At 39.7% G+C, this 24688-nt stretch overlaps 3 protein-coding genes across 3 annotated transcripts; 2 read left to right on the top strand and 1 right to left on the bottom strand.

The window, feature by feature from the left end:
• Positions 1-1133: 1133 nt before the first annotated feature.
• LOC306973470 (uncharacterized protein) lies at positions 1134-9978 on the top strand (the record flags this gene model as incomplete). The annotated part of the gene is made up of 11 exons (XM_079570394.1): positions 1134-1341; positions 1600-1987; positions 3146-3314; positions 3423-3601; positions 6096-6192; positions 6845-6991; positions 7461-7858; positions 8007-8178; positions 9038-9216; positions 9649-9745; positions 9822-9978. Exons 1-11 carry the CDS (start codon positions 1219-1221, stop codon positions 9976-9978), a joined length of 2106 nt encoding a protein of 701 aa, XP_079426520.1. The 5' UTR covers positions 1134-1218.
• A 1142-nt stretch (positions 9979-11120) lies between these two features.
• On the top strand, positions 11121-15651 carry psmg2 (proteasome (prosome, macropain) assembly chaperone 2). The gene is made up of 7 exons (XM_079571633.1): positions 11121-11305; positions 11800-11971; positions 13008-13066; positions 13155-13273; positions 13440-13619; positions 14551-14671; positions 15186-15651. The coding sequence occupies exons 1-7, from the start codon at positions 11249-11251 to the stop codon at positions 15264-15266; spliced, it is 789 nt and encodes a 262-aa protein (XP_079427759.1). The 5' UTR covers positions 11121-11248; the 3' UTR covers positions 15267-15651.
• Positions 15652-15830: 179 nt separating this feature from the next.
• On the bottom strand, positions 15831-24171 carry ptpn2b (protein tyrosine phosphatase non-receptor type 2b). The gene is made up of 10 exons (XM_079571629.1): positions 23967-24171; positions 23568-23658; positions 23270-23370; positions 22907-23005; positions 21532-21669; positions 21190-21399; positions 20372-20533; positions 19742-19917; positions 19284-19379; positions 15831-16468 (listed from the first exon to the last, which is right to left on the bottom strand). Exons 1-10 carry the CDS (start codon positions 24021-24023, stop codon positions 16447-16449), a joined length of 1152 nt encoding a protein of 383 aa, XP_079427755.1. The 5' UTR covers positions 24024-24171; the 3' UTR covers positions 15831-16446.
• Between the last annotated feature and the right edge of the window lie 517 nt (positions 24172-24688).

Below are 24688 nucleotides of genomic sequence, written 5' to 3'. Positions count from 1 at the left end.
TTCTCAGCTGAGTCATAGTTAAACTTCCATTCAGCCTGTGCATTTGTGCATATGTTCAGGCTTCCAGTCTACAAATACAACTTTTGTGTCTTGTTTTGACTTGGTCAATAGGCTAAAATACACTGTTACAGTCCTATTTGTGAGCATTTTTTGTAAATTGTATCCTTACTGCTGGCTACTAGTGCAAAAACATAATTCAGTTACACTTTATTTTCCATTACATTAATACACTGTACCAAACTAAATTGAGTACAATCTGCTTTACAACAATCTGTAATAACATGTACCTGTGTACGTACACAATGGATTAATGTGTATTACTACTTTGGAGGTACATAATGCAATAAGACATAAGACCCTTAGGGTTTGGGCTTAAGGTTAGTGTTAGAGTTGGGTGTTATTACATTATGTGCCTCCAAACTACAAACACATATAATCACATTGTGTACATGAAACCCACAGGTACAAATGGTTGCACATTGTTTTATAGCACTTTACATTGTAATGTATAAGCCTATAGATTTAGCTAATTCTGCCATTTAATCAGTTGTGCTGGCAATTTCACTCTCACTTTAATAAAGAAAATAGAGAAAAATAAATGACTGAATTAACAAATAAATTGTTTTATATTAAATGAGTAAATTAAGGAGCCGCCGTCCTCAATGCTCAGTTTTAATGTGAGTCCAGATAAAAAGTAAATATATAATTTCTTCCATTGTTAAAAAGGGCCTTTCATTTAGATAATATTTTTTGTATTTGTTTATTTATTAATTCATTAGTTAGTTAGTTAGTTAGTACCTCACATGCACTGGTTTGTGTGTAAATTGGCTCCATCTAGTGGCAAAGTGTAACATGTTTGAGACTTCTCTTTTTAATTTGAAAACCTGCTCTTCTTCCGGTTGTGTTACTTTCACCCATACACATCACAGAACCACTTTGTTGTCAGCTGTTCTGCCTTAATTTAACACGTTAAACTTGGTCTGTGTGGAGTGCAGGAAGTTTCGTAAGTATGTTTTAAAACCTATTTGATCTCAGTTGTTTCGTGCTGACCCGCTTTAACTGTGTTGTCGCAGTTATAGAGGCGCATTTCTCATCTGTCCTGCAGGTTCCACCAATCAGTGAAGCGCCTTTTGACACAATGTAATCATTTATGAAATTGTATAGGTCCGTCCCCCGTCCAAAAGTGAACGACCTTTAAGAGCTCATGCCAAACTTACCATGCTGCTGCTGCACACTGTCAGGGGACTCTTCAGTGGTTTTGGAAGATGCGAAAGAAACGTGTCTCTTGAGTCTTGTTTGAGGGTTTCAATTGCGCTTAAAAGGAATACCAAGGCGTGCGGGGTAAGAGTGATCAATAAGTCAGACCTGAGACTTAGATAAATAAATAAATTAGTAAAGACTTGATTCCATTGCTCCCTATCATAAATAAGTGTTATCATGATGAGGTGTGTCCCAGTTTGATTGCATTGGCTTAGCTATGAAAGATTTGCAAAACAAGGAGTACTGCATTGCACATTTTTTTTCGTTTTGTATTGTGCAAAAGTGGCAATTATCTATTCTCACTCATGCATTATTATGATTTTGTGTGTGTTTGTGCAGACAATGGCCCAGGAGAAACCACTTGCTCTCATCTCTCATGTTGGTGGAGGTGGACTGGCCGGCCTCATCCAAGAAGCCGCTGACCTCATGAAGCAACACTTTAAGTTAATCACTCATCAGGAATTCCTTCAAAACCCTTCACTTCACGGCGCCAAGATCCAGGTTTTGTTTTCATGGGCCAACAAGCCTGAGCTCCTGCCATCATTGCTCACTTCACTACCAGCCTTAAAACTTGTCGCCAACGGAGGGGTGGGCATTGATCATTTCGACGTGCCTTACCTCAATAGTCTTGGTGTGAAAGTCAGCAACACGCCTCATGTGGTCAGTGACGCCACGGCCGATATGGCAATGGGGCTGCTGCTGGCGTCTGCTCGTCGAATTATAGAAGGTAACAGGCAGAATATATGAGTGTTACAATATGACTGAGTTTAAGTGTGACTTTAAGGATTAAACACAGGGAACAATCGTCATGAGCATTTTTTGTTCATACAGAATTGTTTGTTAATTGCTAACACCCAGAACATGGTTTGTATAATGTGCACTGCCTACTTTGGAAACGCAGTGTTTGTTCTACGTGTCACTGACGGCTGGTGAACATGGGCCTGTAGATACACTCTGTCACTGCATCCAACAGATCAGTTTGTGGATGCAAAACAACTTTCTCCAACTAAACTCAGACAAAACTGAGATCATTGTTTTTGGCCCACAGGCACAAAGACAAAGTGTTATCAGTCACCTTGAGTCTCTCTCTCTAAAACCAAAAAATCAGGTTAGAAATCTAGGAGTGATCATGGACTCAGACCTGAACTTAAACAGCCACATCAAAGCAATAACATCAGCAGCTTTTTACCATCTGAAAAACATTGCTAAGATCAGAGGAATAGTGTCAAAACCAGCCTTAGAGAGACTTATCCATGCATTTGTCTCCAGCAGGTTAGATGACTGTAACGGCCTACTCACTGGCCTCTCTAAACGAGCTATCAGACAGCTACAGTACATCCAGAACGCTGCTGCTCGAGTCCTGACAAGAACCAGGAAATACGACCATATTAGTCCAGTGCTCCGGTCTCTGCACTGGCTTCCTGTCACTCAGAGAATAGAATTTAAAACAGCTCTGCTTGTCTACAAGTCTTTTCATGGTTTAGCTCCAAAGTACATCTCTGACATGTTAGAGCCGTATGAACCATCTCGGGCCCTGAGAACTTCAGGGAGGGGTCTCCTGGTGGTTCCCAGAGTCAATAATAAACACGGTGAGGCTGCGTTTCAGTTTCATGCAGCTAAAATCTGGAACAGTCTTCACGAGGATGTGAGACAGGCCTCAACTCTGACAATGTTCAAATCCAGGCTGAAAACAGTTCTTTTTACCGATGCATATGACTGAAAGTATTTTATCTGCACTCTCGCCTTTTACTGTAATTGATTAATTTTATGTTGATGTTTTTATTGATTCTATTTGTTTTCTTGTATTTATGCAACTGTGAAGCACTTTGAATTGCCTTGTGTATGAATTGTGCTCTACAAATAAACTTGCCTTGCCTTGTTATAGGCCACCAAATATCGATGGACCCAAAGACGGTTGATTTTCAATCCCTTATGGGAACCGAGGTGACAGGCGCTACTCTCGGGATCATTGGAATGGGACATATTGGACTCAGAATTGCGCAAAGAGGAAGAGGATTTGATATGAAGATTTTGTACCATAATAGAAATAGAAGGTAACAAGGAATCGCTCAACCTATACTCATCATTTATAAAAGTGTAATGCGCAATGTCAGGTATGTAATTCTCAGTTTTATTCCCCATTTCTTTATTGTCTTTGCCAGATTGCCTGAAGATGAGCAGGCTGTGGGAGCGACGTACTGTAAAAACATGGAGGAGCTGCTCCGAGAGGCGGACTTTGTGGTGCTGGCGGTGAACCTCACCCCACAAACCACTGGACTCATCGGACACAAAGAGCTCTCCCTCATGAAACCCACCGCGACCCTGGTCAACGTCAGCCGCGGTCAGAGAAACATCAATTATTAATGTTAAATTTCTGAATGTTTCACAGACCTGAGGTTATGGTTTATTTTATTGTCCTCATTTGGGGCATCCTTAAATGCCACGGAGGTACTCAGGGACCCATTTATCAGATCTTGAGCAAGTTTCAAAATCAGGTCTTACCAGGAGTAATTCCGCACAGTAAAGTGAAGATTACTGCGCGGATTTCGAACTACTCCTGGTATTATTACGCCTTACAATATAGTTCCCCCTTTTATCCGCTTAGAAAATCCACATTGTTTAATTTTGTGTAATTATACTTTGTAGTGGAACACTTCACGTAACCATATTTAAAAAGGGAAAACGTGGAAGAGTTTGGTAGCTTCTATCTTGACCTGTTTTGGAGCTATAGAGGAGAGAGGGAGAGGCTAAATGCTAACGCCGTCTGCGCTGTGTTTACGTGACTGAAGGCACGGGTGAAGACCAGACAGGTCCTAAAGAACTCGTCAAAGCTTAGGTAAGAACATATCTCAGTATGTAAAAACGGTGGCCTATTCCTTTAAACATCTCACGGGGCACTGTTCAAACCATCATTCAGAAATGGAAAGAGTAAACACCACTGCAAACTTACCAAGGCGTGGTCGTCCACCTAAACTAACAGACCAAACAAGGAGAGCACTGGTGAGAAAAGCAACCAAGTGCCCCAAGATAACTCTGGAGGAGCTGCGAAGTCCTGCCGCTGAGCTGGGGGAATTTGTACATGGGACAACTATAAGTCGTACTTTACACAAATCTGGCCTTCATGTACGAGTGGAAGAAGAAGGCCATTATTGAAAGGAGGCCATAAGAAATCCCGTTTGAAGTGTACTAGAAGTCATATGGAGGACACAGCTCCATGTGGAAGAAGGAGCTTTGGTCAGATGAGACAAAAATTGAACTTTTTGGCCCATGTATGGAGCAAACCTAACAGTGCACCATCCCCAGTGTCAAATATACGGGGGGGAGCATCATGCTGTGGGGCTGCTTTTCCTCAGCGGGGACTGGGGAGATTGTAAGAATAGTTGGGAAGATGGATGGAGCCAAATACAGGGACAGTTTGGAGGAAAACCTGCTGGAGTCAGCAAGAGAACTGAGGCTGGGAGGGAGATTCACCTTTAGCAGGACAATGACCCTAAACACAAAGATAAATCTACAATGGAATGGTTTAAAAAAAAACATATTAATGTGTTAGAATGGCCCAGTCAAAGTCCTGACCTAAATCCTACTTTTTCAGATATATCCAGTTTTCTGAAAACTGCTGTTCACAAACGTTCTCTTTCTAATGTGACAGAGCTTGAGTTGTTTTGTAAAGAGGAATGGGCTAAAATTTCAGTCTGTACGTGTGCACATCTTGTAGAGTCAAACCCAAAAGACTTGCTGCTGTTATTGCAGCAAAAGGGGGTTCCACAAAGTATTCATTCATCTGTATGAATACTTATGCAAGCCCCACTTTTCACTTTTCTATTTTTTGAAAAATAACAGAATCATGTATCATTTTACTTTCACTTCAGTTACTTGTGTGTGAACGTTCAGTCAAAATCAAATCTTTATGTTTAGGGTTGTAAAGATGACAAAATGTGCAAAAGTTCAAGGTGTATGAATACTTTCGAGAGGCACTGTATGTGATCAGATCTACTTGGTAAGGTGCGTAATTGTGCCTAATTTTCTAGTCTTGAAGTACCAGGGAAAATCTCTGGTCAGGCGTCCAGACGAGCTGAAGCCAACATTGTGGTTCACAGCCGTTCCTCACACCTGGCTTCTGATATTTAATCAGAACAACTGTATTGTTCTGAAGATAACATTCGCATACATCCTGAGTTAATTAGCTCATCAGTGCTAGAAACTGTCTATCACACCTGGCTGTTAATCCTCCATGCGGGTGTTTCTGACCACCAGCCTGGCCACATCATGGAGATGGGTCCCCGAGCGCCAGCCCATGCTGGCAGCTCACTGCTGCTTCTGGTTGCTCAGTGACATTGAGGATCAGTCAAATGCAGAGAAGAAATTTCTCTACAGAGATCAATAGAATCTAACTTAACTTATCACACCTTGGCTTTGTTTCACCCTCTTGCTTCCAAATGTATCATTCCCCTGTATTCCCCTCGAGAAGGTCATTCGATGAGCAGGCAGCCACTAGGCTGGACGGTCTCTCTGAGAGGTGACTTCCTTCCTGTCTGCGTGTACCTTCAGCTTTTCCCTGCTCTTTCAATAAATCTGACCTTTATTTCATAAAACTCATCAGAGCTTCTATTGAGGAGCTCTTTCTATTACAATTATTTCAATGAATTTATAGAAAATAATCCGTTTCATTAAATACAATAAATGATCAGGTTCATCTTTTGCGGATTGTCATTTTGGATGTTTCTCAAAAGTAGCATGATATATTAAGCCCAAGAAAGCCCTTCCCATATCCAAGGTGTGACATTATTTTCAACATAATATTAATAATAATCACAATATTTTTGTGCCTTGTTTAGGTCTTGTTGTGGACCAAGATGCTTTACTGGAAGCTCTACAGAAACGAACAATACGAGCGGCAGCTCTAGACGTGACCTACCCTGAGCCTTTACCGAGGTACCAGCCATTGTATTTACAGAAAAATGTTGAAACCAATTTATTCAACTAGTCTCCCAGTCAGCAATGGAAAGAGATAATTGTCATGTACATGTGCAGCTAATTTAAGTTATAGGTTATCACTATAGGTATATAGGTACTATAGGTTATCGTACAGGAGTTTTCAAAAAGGCTGTTTAAGTCATCTGTACTTGGTTTTTATCCTAAATTTGAAAAATAACTGCAACATCAGAACTTTTTTTTTGTAGATTTTATAGATTGTTATTTTACTGACTTTGTATAAGACAGTTCAAAGTTGCAGGTTATTCAGTGCAAAAGGTTTTGCACAGCTGAGAAACAGTTGTCCATTAACTGTGTCTCATTTACCTCTGTGTCCGGTGCATTTTTCCGTGTCATTATGTTGCTTAATTTTCACTTATTTAAACAAATATTTTACATAAGGCCAACTGACCAACATTAACCAATAGCAACAAATTAAATCTAGCTTATGATCTAAGGTCAAAATCTTCAATCATTGACTACTGAATACCACAAAAAGACCCTGTGGAGAATGTACTTTAACTGGGACCTGCACCACCTCCAATCAACTTAAATGTGTGTAGAACTTTTTTGCTTGTCCCTCTTATGATGTTAAAACTTTATTTTTTTCTAGAGATCACCCACTTCTGCGTCTGCCGAATATTATCATCACTCCACACATTGGGACCGACACTACAGCCACCACACTGAAGATGGTGAAGGTGATGATAGACAACGCACTGGCTGCAGTAGAGGGTCGGCAGATTCCAAACGAAGTCAAGCCTAAATGACAACATTTATTCATCATTTATTCATCATTCATCAGATTTTGTGCAATTAATAACATGAATTAATATCAGTGTTTGTTTGTTTTTTAAAAATAAATGTCAGTCTGATTAAATGTCAGTCTGTTATACACAAGCCTGATGTGTCTTTTTTCTTTTTTTATGTTTTTAGATATTTCATTTCAAGGTTTTACTGTATTTATTCATAACTCCAGCCTTCTCCGTTATGCCTCATACACATTAGCCGAGTTAGACATTAGACACAGTTAAACATCTAACTTTGTGCAGTGAGAAACACAGGTCACAGCAGCTGCAGATGTCAGACAGTGAGACCCTAGATACGGTAAGTCTGTCCAAAATGCGCATAGACCTACTTCATAAATTGTGTTCTATAGATCAATTTACCTTGTCTCTTTCGTATGCTTTATATAATTGCAACTATGTGTGATTTTTTTTTACAGGCAGATCATTTGTCGTGCTTTATGCGATGGCTGCTGACAAACCATGGGCCTTAATCTCAGAGGTCGGAGAAAATGGCTACTTTGAAGAACTGGCAGACATGATGAGGGAGCATTTCCAAATCATGCCCTTGATTGATTTCCTCCAAAACCCAACTCTACATGGGCCAAAGATCCAGGTTTTGTTTATCTGGAAGTTTTATCCAGAACCCAAGCCTTCTCTCCTGGCCGAGCTGCCTTCACTCAAGTTGGTGTGCAGTGGGGGAACGGGCACAGATCACCTGGACATCCCGTACATTAACAGTTTGGGGTTCAAAATAGCCAACACGCCGCATGTGGTTTCAGATGCTACTGCTGATTTGGCAATGGGACTTCTTCTGGCATCTGCTCGCAAAATGTTTGAAGGTAAGATGCCATTTCTGGACATCTAAGAACAGTTTTGCGTTTGAAGTACCAGCAAAATGAGTACTACAAGCCAGGAATAACTAAATGAGTCCCAGGTCAGAGCAGATAAATAACTAAACACAGTCAGTCTCTGTCCCTCAACACAAAGGTCAACAGATTGCACGTGATCCTGAAACCGTCATAATACCGCAAAGCCTGATGGGAGTTGAAGTCTCGGGTTCTACTCTGGGAATCATCGGGATGGGAGAAATCGGACACAAAATTGCTCAAAGAGGCAAAGGGTTTGACATGAAGATTCTGTACCACAACAGGAGCAGAAGGTAAAAACTGCATTCACACCAGTATTGTATCAAACTGATCGAGCATAACTTACTCCATCCAAGATTTTTACTAGTCATTGTAGATCAGGTTATCTCTATTTGCTATATCTCTGTCTGCATATTTCCTGTCTATCCTGCACACCCTGAGTGTTTTTGAGAGCTGAATGTAACAAGTGAGTCTCTCCACTGTGAGATCAATAAAGATTTATCTTTACATTATTTGCCCCTGAACCCCGAACTACTGCCACTGGTCATCTGCAATTTCGGACGGTTTTCATTTTGATAAGTGATTATTTTATTTTTGCTTTTTTGGATCTGGTTTACACATATTTCAGACACAATTTAGTCCAATTTAGGTCTATTTATTTATTTATTTTTACCCATCTTTAACCTGGAGAATCCCACTGAGATTAAGAATCTCATTTCCAGGGGAGTCCTGGCCCCAGGGGGGTAGGGGAAACCAAAGGCCCCGTCCAGGTGGGGATCGAACCCAGGACATTCTTGCTGTGAGGCATAAGCGCTAACCGCTGCACCACTGTACCGACCTTGGCCGAGTCCGGATTTAATTTTGATCTATATTCCTGGTGGTACTTGACACCTCAAATGTTTTATAAAGTGGTACTTGGTGTGTAATGTTTGAAAACCACTGGTCTTGGGGATTATCATATAAACTGTCTAGTACAATATCCTGCAGAAGTAGAAACACAAATAATACACTGAATCCACAGTTTGTTGTTCATTTAGAGACCTTAATATACAGTATACTAACTGCACAAGGTATTTTAAATTAAAGATAATCTGTGTAGATAATCTACCTTTTCATGAAGAACTAAGTAACATTGCTTATTGTCTTTTGCAGGAGTGCAGAGGATGAGGCGGCCGTGGGGGCGACTTATTGTGAGAACCTGGACGACCTGCTAAAGCTGTCTGACTTTGTGATGTTGTCTTTAAGATTTCATTCAGACTGTATTGGACTGATCGGACACAGAGAGCTATCACTGATGAAGCCGACTGCGATTCTCATCAACATTAGTCGAGGTGTGAAGCCCTTTACAAGAAACACAAGCAATACATGTTAACAGCAATGAGTATTAGAGAATCCTCTCTGTTACATTGCCTTAACTTTTACCATTAGAGAGTTTGATTGCAACATAGGCCTATGTTTTTGTTCCCCACACTGACGTGGTACTGTTACTCCAGTCTCTAGACAGCAGTGGGCTTAAAAAGAAAAAAAAGTGCAACAAAAGTCTATGTGCATCAGTACATATTTTAGACACACTACTTAAAAATGCCCCAAAAAACATTATTTCAAAAACAATGCCAATACTTTAACAACACATTTAAAATGTTTGCTATTTGCTCTTTCAATTCACCTTCTAAAACCATGCATTTTGCTAGAATAATAAATATAACCTGACAATGAACTAGATCAAAAAATATATATGTATATTTTTACAACCCTTTCTTTAGGTCTTCTTGTAGATCAAGATGCCTTAATCCACGCCCTTCAAACTGGTATAATTCAAGCTGCTGCATTAGACGTGACTCATCCTGAACCACTGCCAAGGTTTGATTAATTAATATGCAAATAATTCAACTTCACATTTAACACATACATTAAATTGTTATTCTTGTTTGTGCAGGGGTCATCCTCTTCTTAGCCTGCCCAATGCACTGATCACACCTCACATGGGAGTAAATACAACCACAACCGCCAAGAAGATTATGCATAGGATGGTGAACAATGCGGTAGCAGCTGTTAAAGGCTTACCTATACCTGATGAGGTCAAGCCACAATGACTGTGAACTAATGTTCCATAATACTTTGCTAATAAAGAATAATTATATGAGCAGTGGTGGGTCCGGTAACTAAAACATTTACCTTTAGAGTAACTTTACTTTGAAATGATTTTACTCAAGAAAAAGTAAAGAGTATTGACCAAAAATAATTACTCAAGTAAGAGTAAAAAAACACCTGGGGAAAACGCTACTTGTACTGAGTACTCACAGTATTGTAAATCAGCGTAAAAGTCTGATTTACAATACAGTAGTGACATAAATTATCCATCCATCCATCAATTTTCTTCCGCTTTATCCGGGGCCGGGTCGCGGGGGCAGCAGTCTCAGCAGAGATGCCCAGACTTCCCGGTCCACATACACCTCCTCCAGCTGTTCTGGGGGGACCCCGAGGCGACACCAGGCCAGCTCGGAGACATAGTCCCACCACCGTGTCCTGGGTCTTCCACGAGGCCTTGTCCCACTAGGACATGCCTGGAACACCTCCCGCGGGAGGCGACCAGGAGGCATCCGGAACAGATGCCCGAGCCACCTCAGCTGGCTCCTTTCGACGTGGAGGAGCAGCGACTCTACTCCGAGCTCCTCCCGGGTAACTGAGCTCCTCACCCGATCTGACATAAATTATGAAAAATAAAACATTAAATGATAAAAAAATCCTAGTATTTCTAAAGGACAGGCCCGAAAAATAGGGCAGTACATGAAACACTATATGAAGTTTTTTTTTAACTCAAGTTTAAACTAGTATCAAGTATAACTTCATTATATGTTACTCACGTACCATATGGTAAAACTAATATAAGAAGTACAAATGGTGAAAATATATAACTGACATGCATTTTGACAGACTTTTTGTTATTCATAAATAGCTTATTAAGATGAAACAGTGAAGGTAGAAGATCAGAAACTACAAATTAAAGCCCAGCCAGTGTGTCCACAGATATGCCTGATTAAAACGTACACACACTTAAAGGTTTATCGTCTACTGTACATTGTAGTTATAATTAGACCTTCATAAAACCATGCAAAGAATGCTGAAAATATGGAGCAAGTCACAAAACACTCAAGTTGTAATTTCACTACCATTTCATTCAACAAGTACGTCTGTGTTTTTCATCAGGCACATTTTTGACCTCCAAAAAACGTCACACTCGGTGGACGGCGAACACTGAAGGACCACCACACCGGGCAGAAAACACGAATCAAAAATAAAACATTTTGTTACGTTACAACATTAAGTTACACCTTTAATTACCACATTTAGCAAAACTGCACCATGTTCGTCCCGTCACAAAAGTCACCGCCTGATCTGAAAGGTTTTACCCTCATCATGGTGAGTCATGTTCCCTTTGGTTTCACTTTGTGTGTAAGCTGTGTTTTATACAGTGACAGACATGTGTGCGTAAAAGTGTGTAATGGTTTGTGTTTGCTTTTACCCTAAACAGTCCATAAAAGCACAGTAATGTAGTTATCAGGAATTAGGCACACTGGTCTGATCTGTGTGTTTTTTTTAGTTGGTATTAAACAGCAAACGTGTGATGAAGTAGAAACAGACCATAAACCAACGACTATGTGTTTATATTTCTCAATAAGCCTATTTAAATGGAAGAATATCATAATTGAACTGTACATTTAACCCTTGTTTTTCCATTATTTTTGGTAGATTCTGTCATTAAACGTTACTCTTGATAAAAGGCAGCTGGTAGTAAAGGAATGAATCAAGAGTCTATAAATTGCATATAAGTGGCCTGTTGTTTCTATGAAGTGAAATACAACCAAAGTCTGTCAATTGTTTGATGAACAGTGTCTTCCCGTCTCTCCCTGTAGCCTGTTGTTGCGGTTGGTAACGTGGGACAGTTGGCTGTGGACCTCATCATCTCCACCTTCAACATGGACCGGGTGGGCCACATTCACACGGACTGCCTCATCCCGATGGCAGGAAGCAACCCGTACAGCACCGGGAAAGAGGACGCAGATGGGGTGCACACAGCCGCAGAAGGTACTGGGACAGTCTTAAGCAGTACATTGTACTGGGTTCCCGCAGGGCATTAATATTCATTCTATTAATAGTGCCCAAATCAAGGCCTTAAATGTCATTGAAAAGCATGCAATTGGATTCACACTGGTATTAAATCTAATGTTTCTAAACAATGCGTGCCCGTGGAAGAGCTTGGTCGCTTCTAACTTCACCCCGTTTGGAGCTATAGGAATATACTGGGAGAGGCCAAATGCAAACATCTTTGGTCTTTTTGCGTGACTGAGGACACACAGTTCTTCCATACTGTGATATGTTCTTACCTGAGCTTAGACGAGTTGATACGTACCTGTCGGGTCTTTGTGTGTGCCCGTGGAAGAGCGTGGTAGCTTCCAACTTCATCCCTGTTTGGAGCTTTAGGAATACATTGGGGGAGGCGAAATGCTAACAACATCTTTGGTCGTTTTGTGTGACTGAGGGCACACACAAAGACCAGACAGGTACGCATCAACTCGTCTAAGCTCAGGTAAGAAAATATCTCAGTATGGAAGAACTGTGGCCTGTTCCTTTAAGAAACAAAATTTGCACTGATTGTTTTCAGTGTTTGTGGCATTAAAATGTTGTATTTATGTTGAAAATGGCACTAAATTGGGCTTGCGTCTGCCTGTATAAACTCTGATTGTAACAACAACAGCCACGTGAACTTTGGGTTCTTGGTAAACAACTCGCATTTATTCCCCTGGTTTTGTCCTTTTTCTCACTGTATGACATGAAACCAGAATTAACTTTTACTTTTTTAGGTCAATAAAAAATTTAAAAATATATATATTTCTATTTGCTAAATGCCAGAAGAATGATCGATATGTTTTTTTTTAGAAATGTTTTTGTCACTTTTTACAAACCCAAAGGTTTACACACATTTCATTGATATTTGGTATATTTGCTGAAGTGTGCAGAGTGAACACAATATTTATGAAGCCTAGGGATTACCAAGGATTGAATCTATGCACGCTGTGTTTGGAGAATTTGAATAAATAATACACCTGTCTCCTGTTTACAGTTTACATATCAAGAGAAATGAAGCTGGCAGTTCTTCAAATCCGGTCCCCCGTCATTCAGGTATGAAAGCTACATTCTTTACTTTCCTGTCGTCATCCTCATGTATTTATTTTGTGCCATTTATGTGTCTTTGTTGTTGTCATTACAGAAAAGAACCAAAAAGTTTCGTCAGGTGCTTGTTTCATGGATGAAAGCCAGCGGTTTTTCCAGGACAATAGTGCTGTCCAGTAGTCAGGCTTATCAGAGAGACGACAGACAACTGCAAGGGTAAATAAATACAATACAATCAGAATCAATAGCGCACTGACTGTTTTCACATCAAGGATAAAACTGGATAAATTCAAGACTAAGCTAAAATTACACCAGGTTCATCAAGACCTAGACAAATGTATAAAAGACTGCACAATATGAACCCACCTACGTTGCGGTGTAGGTCTCCTCTGCGGTACCTGGTCACCCCATCCATGTTGAAGTTGAGCGAGGGGGCACTAAAGGAGCTGGGCTGGTTGGAGATGGAGAAAGTCCAGGCCTTTCCGGGTTTAATGGACGGAAACGCAGAGCCGCGGCTTTACATCCCTGGAGGCGGCATCACCAAAGGACTTTACACTGACAGGTAGAAAATGTGGAAAATAATTAAATAACATAACTTAAGGGGCTAGATGCAAGTTGGCCATTTTATACTCACTACTGCCACCTCAGGTCATACGTGTAACTGCACCTTCTATATTAAAGGGGGGCATTATGCAAAATCGACTTTTTCAAGCTTTACATCATGTTATTATGTCATTCTCTCATTAAAAACATGCCTGAAGTGTTGCCTTGACACATTCACGTATTTTTGAGTAATCTGTAAAAACTCCGATGGCAGCCATTTTAGGGATAGCTTTGCCTGAGTCCTCCTAGGAACGCCCCCACCTCCTGGAGACGCCTCCGAGCTTTCGTCACCAGTCGAGTAACCAACCACTGCTCCTCAGCAGAACCCCCTCCCCACTGATGCCACAGACAGTGTGGAGGGGGCGTGTCTGAAAGGGTCAGAGGTTCTTAAAGAGACAGAGGCCTATTTCAAGACATTCGCTACAGCCATTTTGAGAGAGCAATTTTATACAAGGCAGTTATTCTAATTTACTGTATTTAAAGACCAACAGAAGGTTTCGTCATCATTGTAGTGTGCTATAGACTGGTGCTATGTGATTGAAAAAAGCATAATACCCCCTCTTTAAGCTCGTGTATGATGGCAATTCGGACCGTAGTAACAACTTTTTGAGTGACAGGATTTTAGAGGCAGTTGTGGTAAACAGGTCTGGGCTCATTCTACACCCAAGGACATTACTGGAACATGTAGGGGGAGGAAAATACATAGTTTTAACATTTTTAAACTCCGTATAATCCCTTTTAAAGAACTTTCATCAACCTTACTTGTTGAACTAAATCAAGACTTGCCATTAATTAGGGCTTTTCTCAGACATAACCAGTACCAGCTCTAAATTAGGTCTAAAGACTATGATTGTATTTCTTTTCATCTTTTCCTAATGTGACCCTGTTAGTTGTGCGGAGGACCTCCCACTGGCTGTGCTGCTGCTCTTTTGCTCAGAAGGCGACAACATCCCAGATGCCTTCACAATAATCAACCATCTCAACAGTTGGCTCCACCTGCAGGACCATCCTGTAAGACGCTTTGTCAAGCAACGCTTTTTTTTTTATATTCACAAGTTGGAGTCCCCTATGTCAAAGTGCACATGACAAGTTTTAATGCTTTTGAAAATATTACTTATTTAGCTGGATTTCATCAGTTGCATAATTATAATTTTATTTCAGTGAAGCAGCAGTTTTAATGAAGGAATGTTGGGCAGAAAAGTTATATTTATATATATATATATATATATTTTTTAAGCTGCTGACAGTGACATAGAAGAAGGTATAAGTTTGACTCACTCATTTCCCATTGACTTAACATGGTCAGGCAACAGTTTAAAATTGCTTACCTTCATCTGTGTCACTTCTTGTTTGTGAAACTATAAACATCACTAAAATGGTCTAAACTAAAGAAGCTGTGTAGAGCTGTGTAGCAAAATCTGAAATATAATCGTGTTAACTGTTTTGGCAAAAATTGTGTCCGTGTCATATTAATGATCAACATGGCTGATTCGTTTTTCTAATCATAAACCTTTTATTGTTTTAGTGTGAAGATCCAAACAAGTGGAAGATCCCACCCTCCTGGACTCTTATGTTTGGCAGCAGCATCCCACCTGCAATTTTCTAAAAACATTTCATTTTCCGCTCATATCGTTGTAGAAATTGTCCAACCCCAGCTGAGCAAGCAGACTCATGACTGGTTTATGGAGAGAGCTTTTCCGCTATAAAAAAAAAATCTATATTTAGCTGTAACTGGCTCATAAAGACAGCAAACTTCAAGGCACTTCAAATTGCATATATTTGTAACTTTTTTCTATATAATAAAACCTCTTTACAAGCCCTTTCGCGTATGTATTATGTCTGACTGTAATGCATTGTCCAAACTTGCCTAACAAAGTGTTTGGCGACGATCCATGTGTTTCTTGTAAGTCACGCCTCTTTGTAATTTGATTCCTTCACCGTTTCATATTTTGATCTCATTTATTACATGCAATAAAAGTGTATCCCATAATCCCTACTGTTCCCAATGCATATTTTCAAGCTGAAATCATTGAGCTGTAAATGAGGTCACAATTGTAATAAATGCATGACCTTATAAATAAACATATCTTGCATACATTTAATTTAAAAAAAAAACAGACTTCGTTGTTATGGAAACTAGATAATACCAGTTTTATTTGCAGATTACACCCTAGGAAACAAACTTAAGACAATTTATGTAAAGGAAATGAGTCATCAAATCTACTGTATTCAAATCTGTAACATTGCTTTTGAAACAAGCAAAAATATCTTTTTACACACTTCTTTAAAAAAAAAAAAACTATGTACATCAATGGTGAAACATTACACGCCACTTAACGTTGCACATGAACGGAGGCTTTCGCGCTCCCATTACTGTGAAAACTTCAAGTAATTTCTTTTAAAAATATAACTTTAATATTTGTCCTCTGAAAAGAGATTACTATTTCCTTAAAAATACACATATGAACAACATTACAAATTGGCAATGCATAGCCTCTTTTTCTTAATCTCATCCAAAAGCATAATACAATAGCAAATAATTATGTTAAAGCAGTAAAGAGGACATAAGAAGCAGCAGCAGCAGGCTTTGGTTGGGTAAAGCGCTGGTGTTTTGTGTCGGCTGTAAACAAAGCTAAGAAAGAGGACTGGGAGGCGTTGAACTGTCAGATTACATGTGATAAAACTCAAACAATGGTCAAAAGTATAAAAACGTTGAGGCGAGGATGCGAGTGGTTGATGGAGCTGGAGTTCCCTGAAGAAGAAGTTGCTGCCGCGCGAAGGGTTGGTTAGCAGTCATTGGTTTTCACTCTGCAAAACAAAACAGCAGCTGCTTGTTAAAAAAAAAGGTATCACGGTATCAACTTTTTATTAATAAAGCAGCAGAAACAGCCATTTGCTTAATAAGCGTTATCACACACTGCGGTCAGATGGTTTGCAAAAAAACAATATCCAGCGCATTTCAACAGGAATTAAAATACATATACATACCGATCAGGTCAGAATATAATACGAAGTAGTAGCAACTACAATCATGAGCAGTGAGACAAACAGACATGCAAATGAGGCCTCATTCTTACATGAAAGCTACTGGTTCATCATGGCAATAGCTTGTATGTAGAGTATTAACATTTTCTGTAACACTTTAGATAACAGCCCGCAAGTTCCATGTGTGGTATAGATAGAGATGGCATTTTCGGAATCACCCATATATGGTCATGTTTGAAAACAGTTCAGGGGGAAAACAATTTGGAGAAAAATCTAAACTTTCTCCAATTATTCAAAAACTACTTTAACAAATGCTGAATTATGAACACAGTGTTCTCCTAAATAAAGATACAAAGACATGGACAGGAGAAAAGTGGTTCAACAGCCCATAAATACATAAATAACTGAGAATGCTAACATGATGCTTCACGTTAGCATCGTGCTAATGCTAAAGCTAGCTACGGCTGCTGTTTTTTGCTTCTACTGAACAATCTGCTGCGATTAAACATCCATATGGACCCGATTTAGACTTGACTTTATGTGTATGTGATAAGTTTATATTTCGCCAGAAAATGGAGAAAGAGAGTGAAAATTGTGCGTCCCAAAAAAGATTCCATTTTCACCCTTAGCGAGGCCACACCCCCTTCTATGACGCGATGCTGTCTGCATCTATAGGCAACAAGCAAGTAATTACACATGTGAGTACAGGTAATGACACATTACAGTGCCAGATGTAATACAGGTGTACAAATTATAACAAAGGTATACAAAATGCAACAAAGGTGTACATAGCGTCTCACTTTGGCTGACGTGCAGTTAAGATTAGGGATGGTGTATTTGCACATTAGTTATGCAGTTATTTCCCTTGTTCCACCTCGTTACTCTTTATTTTTCTCTGTTCCCACTTGTTTCTTGTGGCTATTAGATCATAGCATATCACTTCAGACTACAGCCTGCGCTCACGTGTTTCACATTAGGTTTGGTGTATTTGTGAGTCAGTCATTTCCCTCCATTTATGAAACTTTAGAAAGCTGGCACTGGTCTATATGACGGCCAAAACACCTGCAAGTACACGTTGTACAGTTTTGTTACACTTTGTACCCCTTGTTACACTTTATAGGTGCATCGAGTTGCCTTGTGTACAGAATGCGGTATAAATAAACATGCCTTGCCTTTATTAAACCTTAATGTGTAATTACTAATTCTTGGTCCCTGTACCTACACATTGAAGTCATGGGCTGCAATCTAAAGTGTTACCGCATTTTCTTTAGTAGCATAAAGCTCTTAAAACAGGCCATCCCGTTCATAAACTGCACACAAAGAAAAGTCAACAAAAAAAGGGTCCAGATTCCAGAGAACACGATAATGCTACCCCGATTTATGTGCATCTTACATTCCTATATTTCAAATGTTGGAGAATGGTTTAAAGGCTCTGCAATTGATGGTTTATTTTAGGTGGTAAAATTGTGCTTCAGATAAGATCCTAAACTTGAACCAAAGCTGCACAATACACCAGAAAATTAAAGCACAAAATCGATCATAACTGACTACATGAATTGCGGCACCGAGTATAAACTAAACGTAAATACGTAAATACGTAAATACAGGCAGGAAATTTCCTTAATTTTGTTACAATTAGTCTCTTCTCGCTCATGTGTTTCCTTGTATTGTGCAGCCTTTACCTAAACTTGCCGTTTTCTGTGAAATACCAGCCAGTCAAACGCAACGTCGCAAGAGTCAAGCTAATCTCAAACCAAGCACCGCAGCACCGCACACATACACACGACTCGTACACGTACAGAGGAGGCGCTCGCTAAAGCTGAAATAATCCTCGTCTAAGTCTTCAAGGGGGTTGTGGCTGTCACAGAGGGGGGTAAACAAAACGTTCCCCCCCGCTGGACAGGACAGCTCCTGTCATGTGCAGCAAATGCAGCCCAAACTGAGGAGAACCACAGGGAGTGTGTCAGAAGAGAGGATTGGCCATTTTTACAGGAACACGTCACAAAGACTTCTCAGAAATGATAAAGTGGGCGGAAGGTTTACATGAGTCAGAAACGACTGCTTTATCAGATTTGGGCAAAAGATCGTGGGAAACTTAATTTTGCTCAATGTTATTGATGTCGCCACAGACAATACAAGAGGGTATAACTTGAAATACCAGTTTATTATGCAACTGCTTTAACACTACGAGGGGAAACTCTGACATTTTAAATCTCAAGGGAAGGGAATACAAATTTGCAATGCATTCCACCCCCCAAAAAAACATACAAAATGGTATAATGTGGGACCTTTGGTTGGCTGTCTGCTCAAAAATCTTTGGGCCTAAAGCATTACTGAAACCCAATGGTTATACAGCAGACTGTTTTGAAAGATTACGCCAGTGCCTCTTTATGATTCTTAACAACAAAAATTAAACTACTAAATTGTCAGAAAACTTATTGATTTGTTCAGTAATGTTAGTATTTAGTGCAGATAAAGGTTTTAAAATGTTGGCATTACAAGTTGGAGACAAACTATACTACTTTTTTTTTTTTGCATCATGTGTTTAATGGAAATCTTACCGTACCTGACCTGCGCAAGAATGTCAACTCGTGTCAAAGTCTTGCAGTGGAAACATTTGTCTAAAGATGTAAATCACCTTTTTCTCTTCCTCTCCGAGTCGTTTGTTCTGGACTTGCTTTGGGGCGTCTTCCCTGCGTCTGATTTAGAGATGCTGTCTTCTCTGCGTCGTTTGCTGAGAATAAAAAGGATAAACAAACCTTAAGAACCGGTTGTGGCTGGAAGGATCTTATACTCTTGACACTAGTAATTATGCTCCAATTATAGGGGGGAAAAAACCCGTTCTTTGCAGTGTTATGCATGAAAACTCCAATATGGGTGGAACCGTTGCACTTTATGCTTATAATTTAAATATTGTATGCCGTCAGCTTCAGTGTTTTCTCATGGCACATTTCTACTGCATATCAAGTGATTCAATAATGATTACAATGTCTATCATGTTATATAACCTTAAACATTTCCGCATGCAGCTGTACAAGGGAGCGTTGTATATCCAAGTCTTTATTCATAGTAGACTATAAACCCCCGGGCACTGACTTTGTTGAGCTGCCGTCCGTCTCATGCTCCCTGTGCGGCGACTGTGTGGCTGTTTTCCCGTCTTGTCTGTAGTCCAGCGCTCCGTTGAGCTTCTCTGTGGGACACCGGGCCTGGGTGGACGAGGAGGAGTCCGTCTTCGGCTCCTGGTCCTCTCTGGACTGCTCTCGCCACCGTATCTGAATGAAAAAAATATATATCATCCATGAAACTAATTGAAGAGACTGCTTTTAACTGCTACTGCATTCAGCCTAACAACACAGTGTAATGATGAATGCTTCTTTCCCACAAATAAAAGTGACAGTGAGACAAGATTTCCTATTTGAATGCTAAAAGAAAAACAAGATGCAAACACATTTTTTAAACATGCATCTATAGAATATCCTCGAGTAATAGTAATGTCTATGGTTGGGTTGGTCCATTTGCGTCATAACAACCACCTCTGGTCATATGACACACAGCACAAATACAAAGCCTGCATTCATGCTTTTGTTGAAGTCCATCACTTCTCTTTAAAAGATGAATCACCACATCAAAAAGAGGAATTTGTCCAAATGAAACCTTTCTTTTTTAATTATAATTAGTCGTCTTAAAATAATTATCACTAATAGAGTGGGAATGTAGCCTTAGTACCGGCACAGACGAGTCGCCCATGATGAACTTGGCTCCTTCCAAAATGGCCATGTAAGAGAAACGCAGCTGGTCTGGGGTCTGGATCAGCCCCATGCGGTATTTCCTCATGTCCAAAAGGATGCTTTTAATGTCCACAGACAAAGGCTCTTTCCTCTTCTCCATCTGAAAATAGAATGGCAAATTAATACAGCAATGCACAACATCTACAATCACATTACATGAGTTAGAAAGCAGAACATTGTGTCCTTATAGTTCAGAGGCAACAGACATAAGACTGTACTGAAGCTGAACATTCACTTATCACTTGGAACCTTTGACAATGTCTCACTCTTTGTTGAAAGTAAAATAAATTACACAAATAAAAGACAAATGAAAACAACACTGTTCCAGTATGACATAAAAAACTAGATTCAGGGCACAGTTGAAAAAACAACCAAAATTAAGCTGTGGTAAAAGAACACAATTCAGACACGGAAGTGGTTCTCAAAGCTTACGGTAATGGCAGGTCCACAGACCACAACACAAATTTCGCTTCCTCCTCATGTGCATTATCAAAACATATCATTTTCAATAGAACTTTTTAACCTATATTATGGCTGTTTTCATTTTTTGCACGCTTCATTGAGTGCTTTGGTCCTTGCTTGACAACTGTCACATTTTCAATGGTGCATCGTTGTGCATCTGTACACATCGGCTTTTTGTTATTTGGAGCCTTTTGAAGCACTCACCTTTGTATATAATATAGAAAAACATTAGTCATCATTAGTTTTTTTTTTTTACTTTATGTCTAAGAAATGTGACTCAACAGATGTGCTCACCAGGACGAGACAGGTGTCCACTAAGGAGAATGTCCCTGAGCGTCCGATCCCCGCACTACAGTGCACCACGGCTGGGCCCTGGTCCATCCCCAAAGCTCCCGACTCTCGGACTTTATAGAGAAAGTTTAGAAAAGATGCTGGCGAGTCTGGGACACCAAAGTCAGGCCAAGTTGTGTAGTGAAAGTGGTAGATCTCTCGCTTCTCCCCAGTCTATGAAGAGAACAGCACCAAAACGGTACAGGTGCACAAGTCAAACATGTGGATATTTGACGGATAAAAATTATATAAAAAATGATTTACTGTTGCCGTCCCTTTGGTGAACATTAAGAACAACAGCCATACCTGGATATTTTGGAGCTCCAAAACTCTGGTTGTATAGTATGATTTATGTTCTTCTGACAACAATGTGACCAGGAACCTCGTGTCCCTGAACGCCATCTCCCGCTCCTCCGCTGAAGGCCAGTACTGAGCACACTTTTCCTGTTAAAACACCAGGAAAACCCGAGGGGCACTTGTTAAGCTTAATAGTGTACAATTGTCAATTTCCCCTTTTGGGGAAAATCACATTTTTACGATAACAAAAAGTAAAAAAACAGCATTGCATAATACAAAAAATAACTACATTGTCCTAACATTTCACTTTTCTTCATAAGCAAGTCTTATATTTTGTGAATTCCCATTCAGTTCTATACATATTACTTTTTAGTTTATTTATTTATTTTTATTGCTGCATTCAGATTGGATAAGAAATGATTTCCCCATTCGTCTCGCAATTGGGAAATAACAAAAATTGAAACTCAACATTATGAACCGAACCACTGGGACATGCTTTATCTACCTAGTTAATTTCCAGAGCAGATTGTTTACGAATGTCTCTGTCCCTGGATACTGCCGTACAAAAGCAAAACAATTCTCCACGACTATGCGAGTTGTAGCTAATCTCACTTAACAGTCCAGCTGGTGGATTTAAATTAAACAATTCCAATCGAGTTAATAACATCTCTAGATAAAGTGCCCCTAACGCCCCCAATTTCTGAGAACACGGTGAGGAAAGTCATGGCCTAAAAAGATCCCCTCCAGCTGCTCTACGGAGAAAGACGGATTACAGCTGGTCAGAGTGCGAGAGGGTGCGAGGTTAATCTCCAAATCACAGGAAAACACTTTCAGCAGCATCCCAGTTTGAGTCGTTTCTGTGAACACTGTCAAAACACCACAGGTCCCCTATCCTGCTGATTCACAAAGACATTAGCTTTGATACCCATTTCAAAATAATTGTTTAATGAAGTATTATACCCTGTAGTAATTAACATGGAAAAGATATACCAAAACATCAAACATAAAACAGACTCTATGTGAGCCAATCTTTCCCATTTTTAAAGAATAGCTATGCTCAAATAAGTATAATGCATTTCAAAGAATGGTTGTTGAGCAGGTTTGTTCAGTAGCTAATTCATGTTTACAGGCAATATTTGTTTTGCTACTCCAATATGAGGGAATAGCAACGCTTCAGTTTCCCTTTGTGAATGTGCACTCCTTCCTTCCCGGCAGTTGCATTGTATTATTTTTATGGGTAGGTTGAGTAAATGAAAGCAGGTGCTCCATGTCGAACATCAGGCTTCCTTGTGTGCTACTACTTATGATTCACAGAAATTACTTGATATTTAAACTAGTAAACTGATGTGTGATTTGGAGCAATATTGTATGTTTCTGTTCTTACCGAGCCTTTCTCTATGACTCTGTTGAGCATTATGACTGCTTTGGTTTTCTGCTCCCAAATCATCAGCCAGAAGTGACCACAGGTATTTCTGAGGGGTCCCTACAGACAATGGGGAGAAAAGCAATGTCATCCCCACATAAGGACAGCAATTTTACTGGCACTGCATTAAAACGGAGAAAATACATAGACCAAGCTGGAAGTTTAGTATCTCTTTCTTTACAAATCTACAAAGTTCATGAACAGCACTTATTTGGTTTACACTGCTTGTGAATGTTGCGTTAAATGCATGGTTAAAATTGCTTATCTTTAATGGAGTTAGTATTACTACAACTGTCAATAGACACAATAGATAATTCATCTTACCTGCGTCAGTATATAACTTCTTTGGGCTTCGTCCAGCACCACAAGACTTGCATTAATGTAGTCATTTTCTGTACTCTCCAGTTTCACACGACTGTGGTCAACTGTAAATAATCATAACATTTATCAATGTTTATAAGTGCATGATAACAGCCTGGAAATATGAGGCTACAGTACAGTATTTGTCACAGGACACAGAAAACACAAAATTGCATAACGTCCTGGGACCTTATAGCGTACAGTCACTAAAATGTTCTAAAAATACATAAACTAAACACAGTCACGATGTCGTTTTACTTACACGGACTGACATCTCTGTATCTGTTGCGGTTGCGATTCTCTGGATACTTTGCCACTTTGTATGGACATTCATGGGACTGATTTCTAATCTCCTGCGAACAAAGTGAAAATAGCGATAAGAACTTCAACAATACATATAAGTGACTCCTACTTGGGCATGGGAAAGTTCTGAGAAAACATCACATTTGTATAAAGTAAAAATGAAAACAGTCCGAACGTAAACAACTTCGGACAGCTTTTGTTCAAGTTTAACATTTAGGGAAATAAATACAAGAGATAAATCTTCAGACCGTTTGATGGCTGACTGCGTGTCAGGCGTTCAAATGTTCGCTTTTTAAAAAATAAATACGCGCTTAAGTGAGCGATCGTTAGCAGCATGCTAACTGTGCTAAAGACTTACTAGATAGAGTTTCTGCCACTGGCCGTCGGAATCTATATCTTCAAACTCCTGGTCCATTTCCACTGTGGCAATACTTGACAAAGGGGGTAAAAGCAACGAACTGTTATCTACCTCATCACTTTTTATATCCAAAATAAGGCTCTGATCAAAGAATTGTTAGCTCTTCTTTCGCTAGCGATGTTTGTCCGTTATCTGTGGAGTTGATCCGAAGTGGCCACATGTGCGCATGCGCGAATCGTCTTCTTCTGTAGAAATAAATATGTCACATTGTTTATGTTTACTGCCTCCATCTGGATCACATGCAATGTGAATCTACTCTTCAAGTTCCTATTTTTAGCTTATTGTTTATCCATTTATTAAAAAGGCGCACCCAGAAGTAAAATATCCATATATTGTTTTTACTGTATAATACTACTGAGTGATTGAGTGGTCAGTCAGTCAGTCAGTCAGTCAGTCAGTCAGTCAGTCAGTCAGTCAGTCAGTTAGTTAGTTAGTTAGTTAGTTAGTTAGTTGGTTAGTTAGTTAGTTAGTTAGTTAGTTGGTTAGTTAGCTTGCCAGTTAGTTCGTTTGTTAGTTAGTTAATTAGTCAGTCAGTCAGTCAGTTAGTTAGTTAGTTAGTTAGTTAGTTAGTTAGTTAGTTAGTTAGTTAGTTAGTTAGTTGGTTAGTTAGCTTGCCAGTTAGTTCGTTTGTTAGTTAGTTAATTAGTCAGTCAGTTAGTTCG

This window comes from Gobius niger, assembly GCF_951799975.1.
Source record: "Gobius niger genome assembly, chromosome: 14".
NCBI classification, from domain to species: Eukaryota; Metazoa; Chordata; class Actinopteri; order Gobiiformes; family Gobiidae; genus Gobius; species Gobius niger.
The sequence above is the reverse complement of the archived record's forward strand: the minus strand, read 5'-3'. Positions and strand labels throughout refer to the sequence as shown.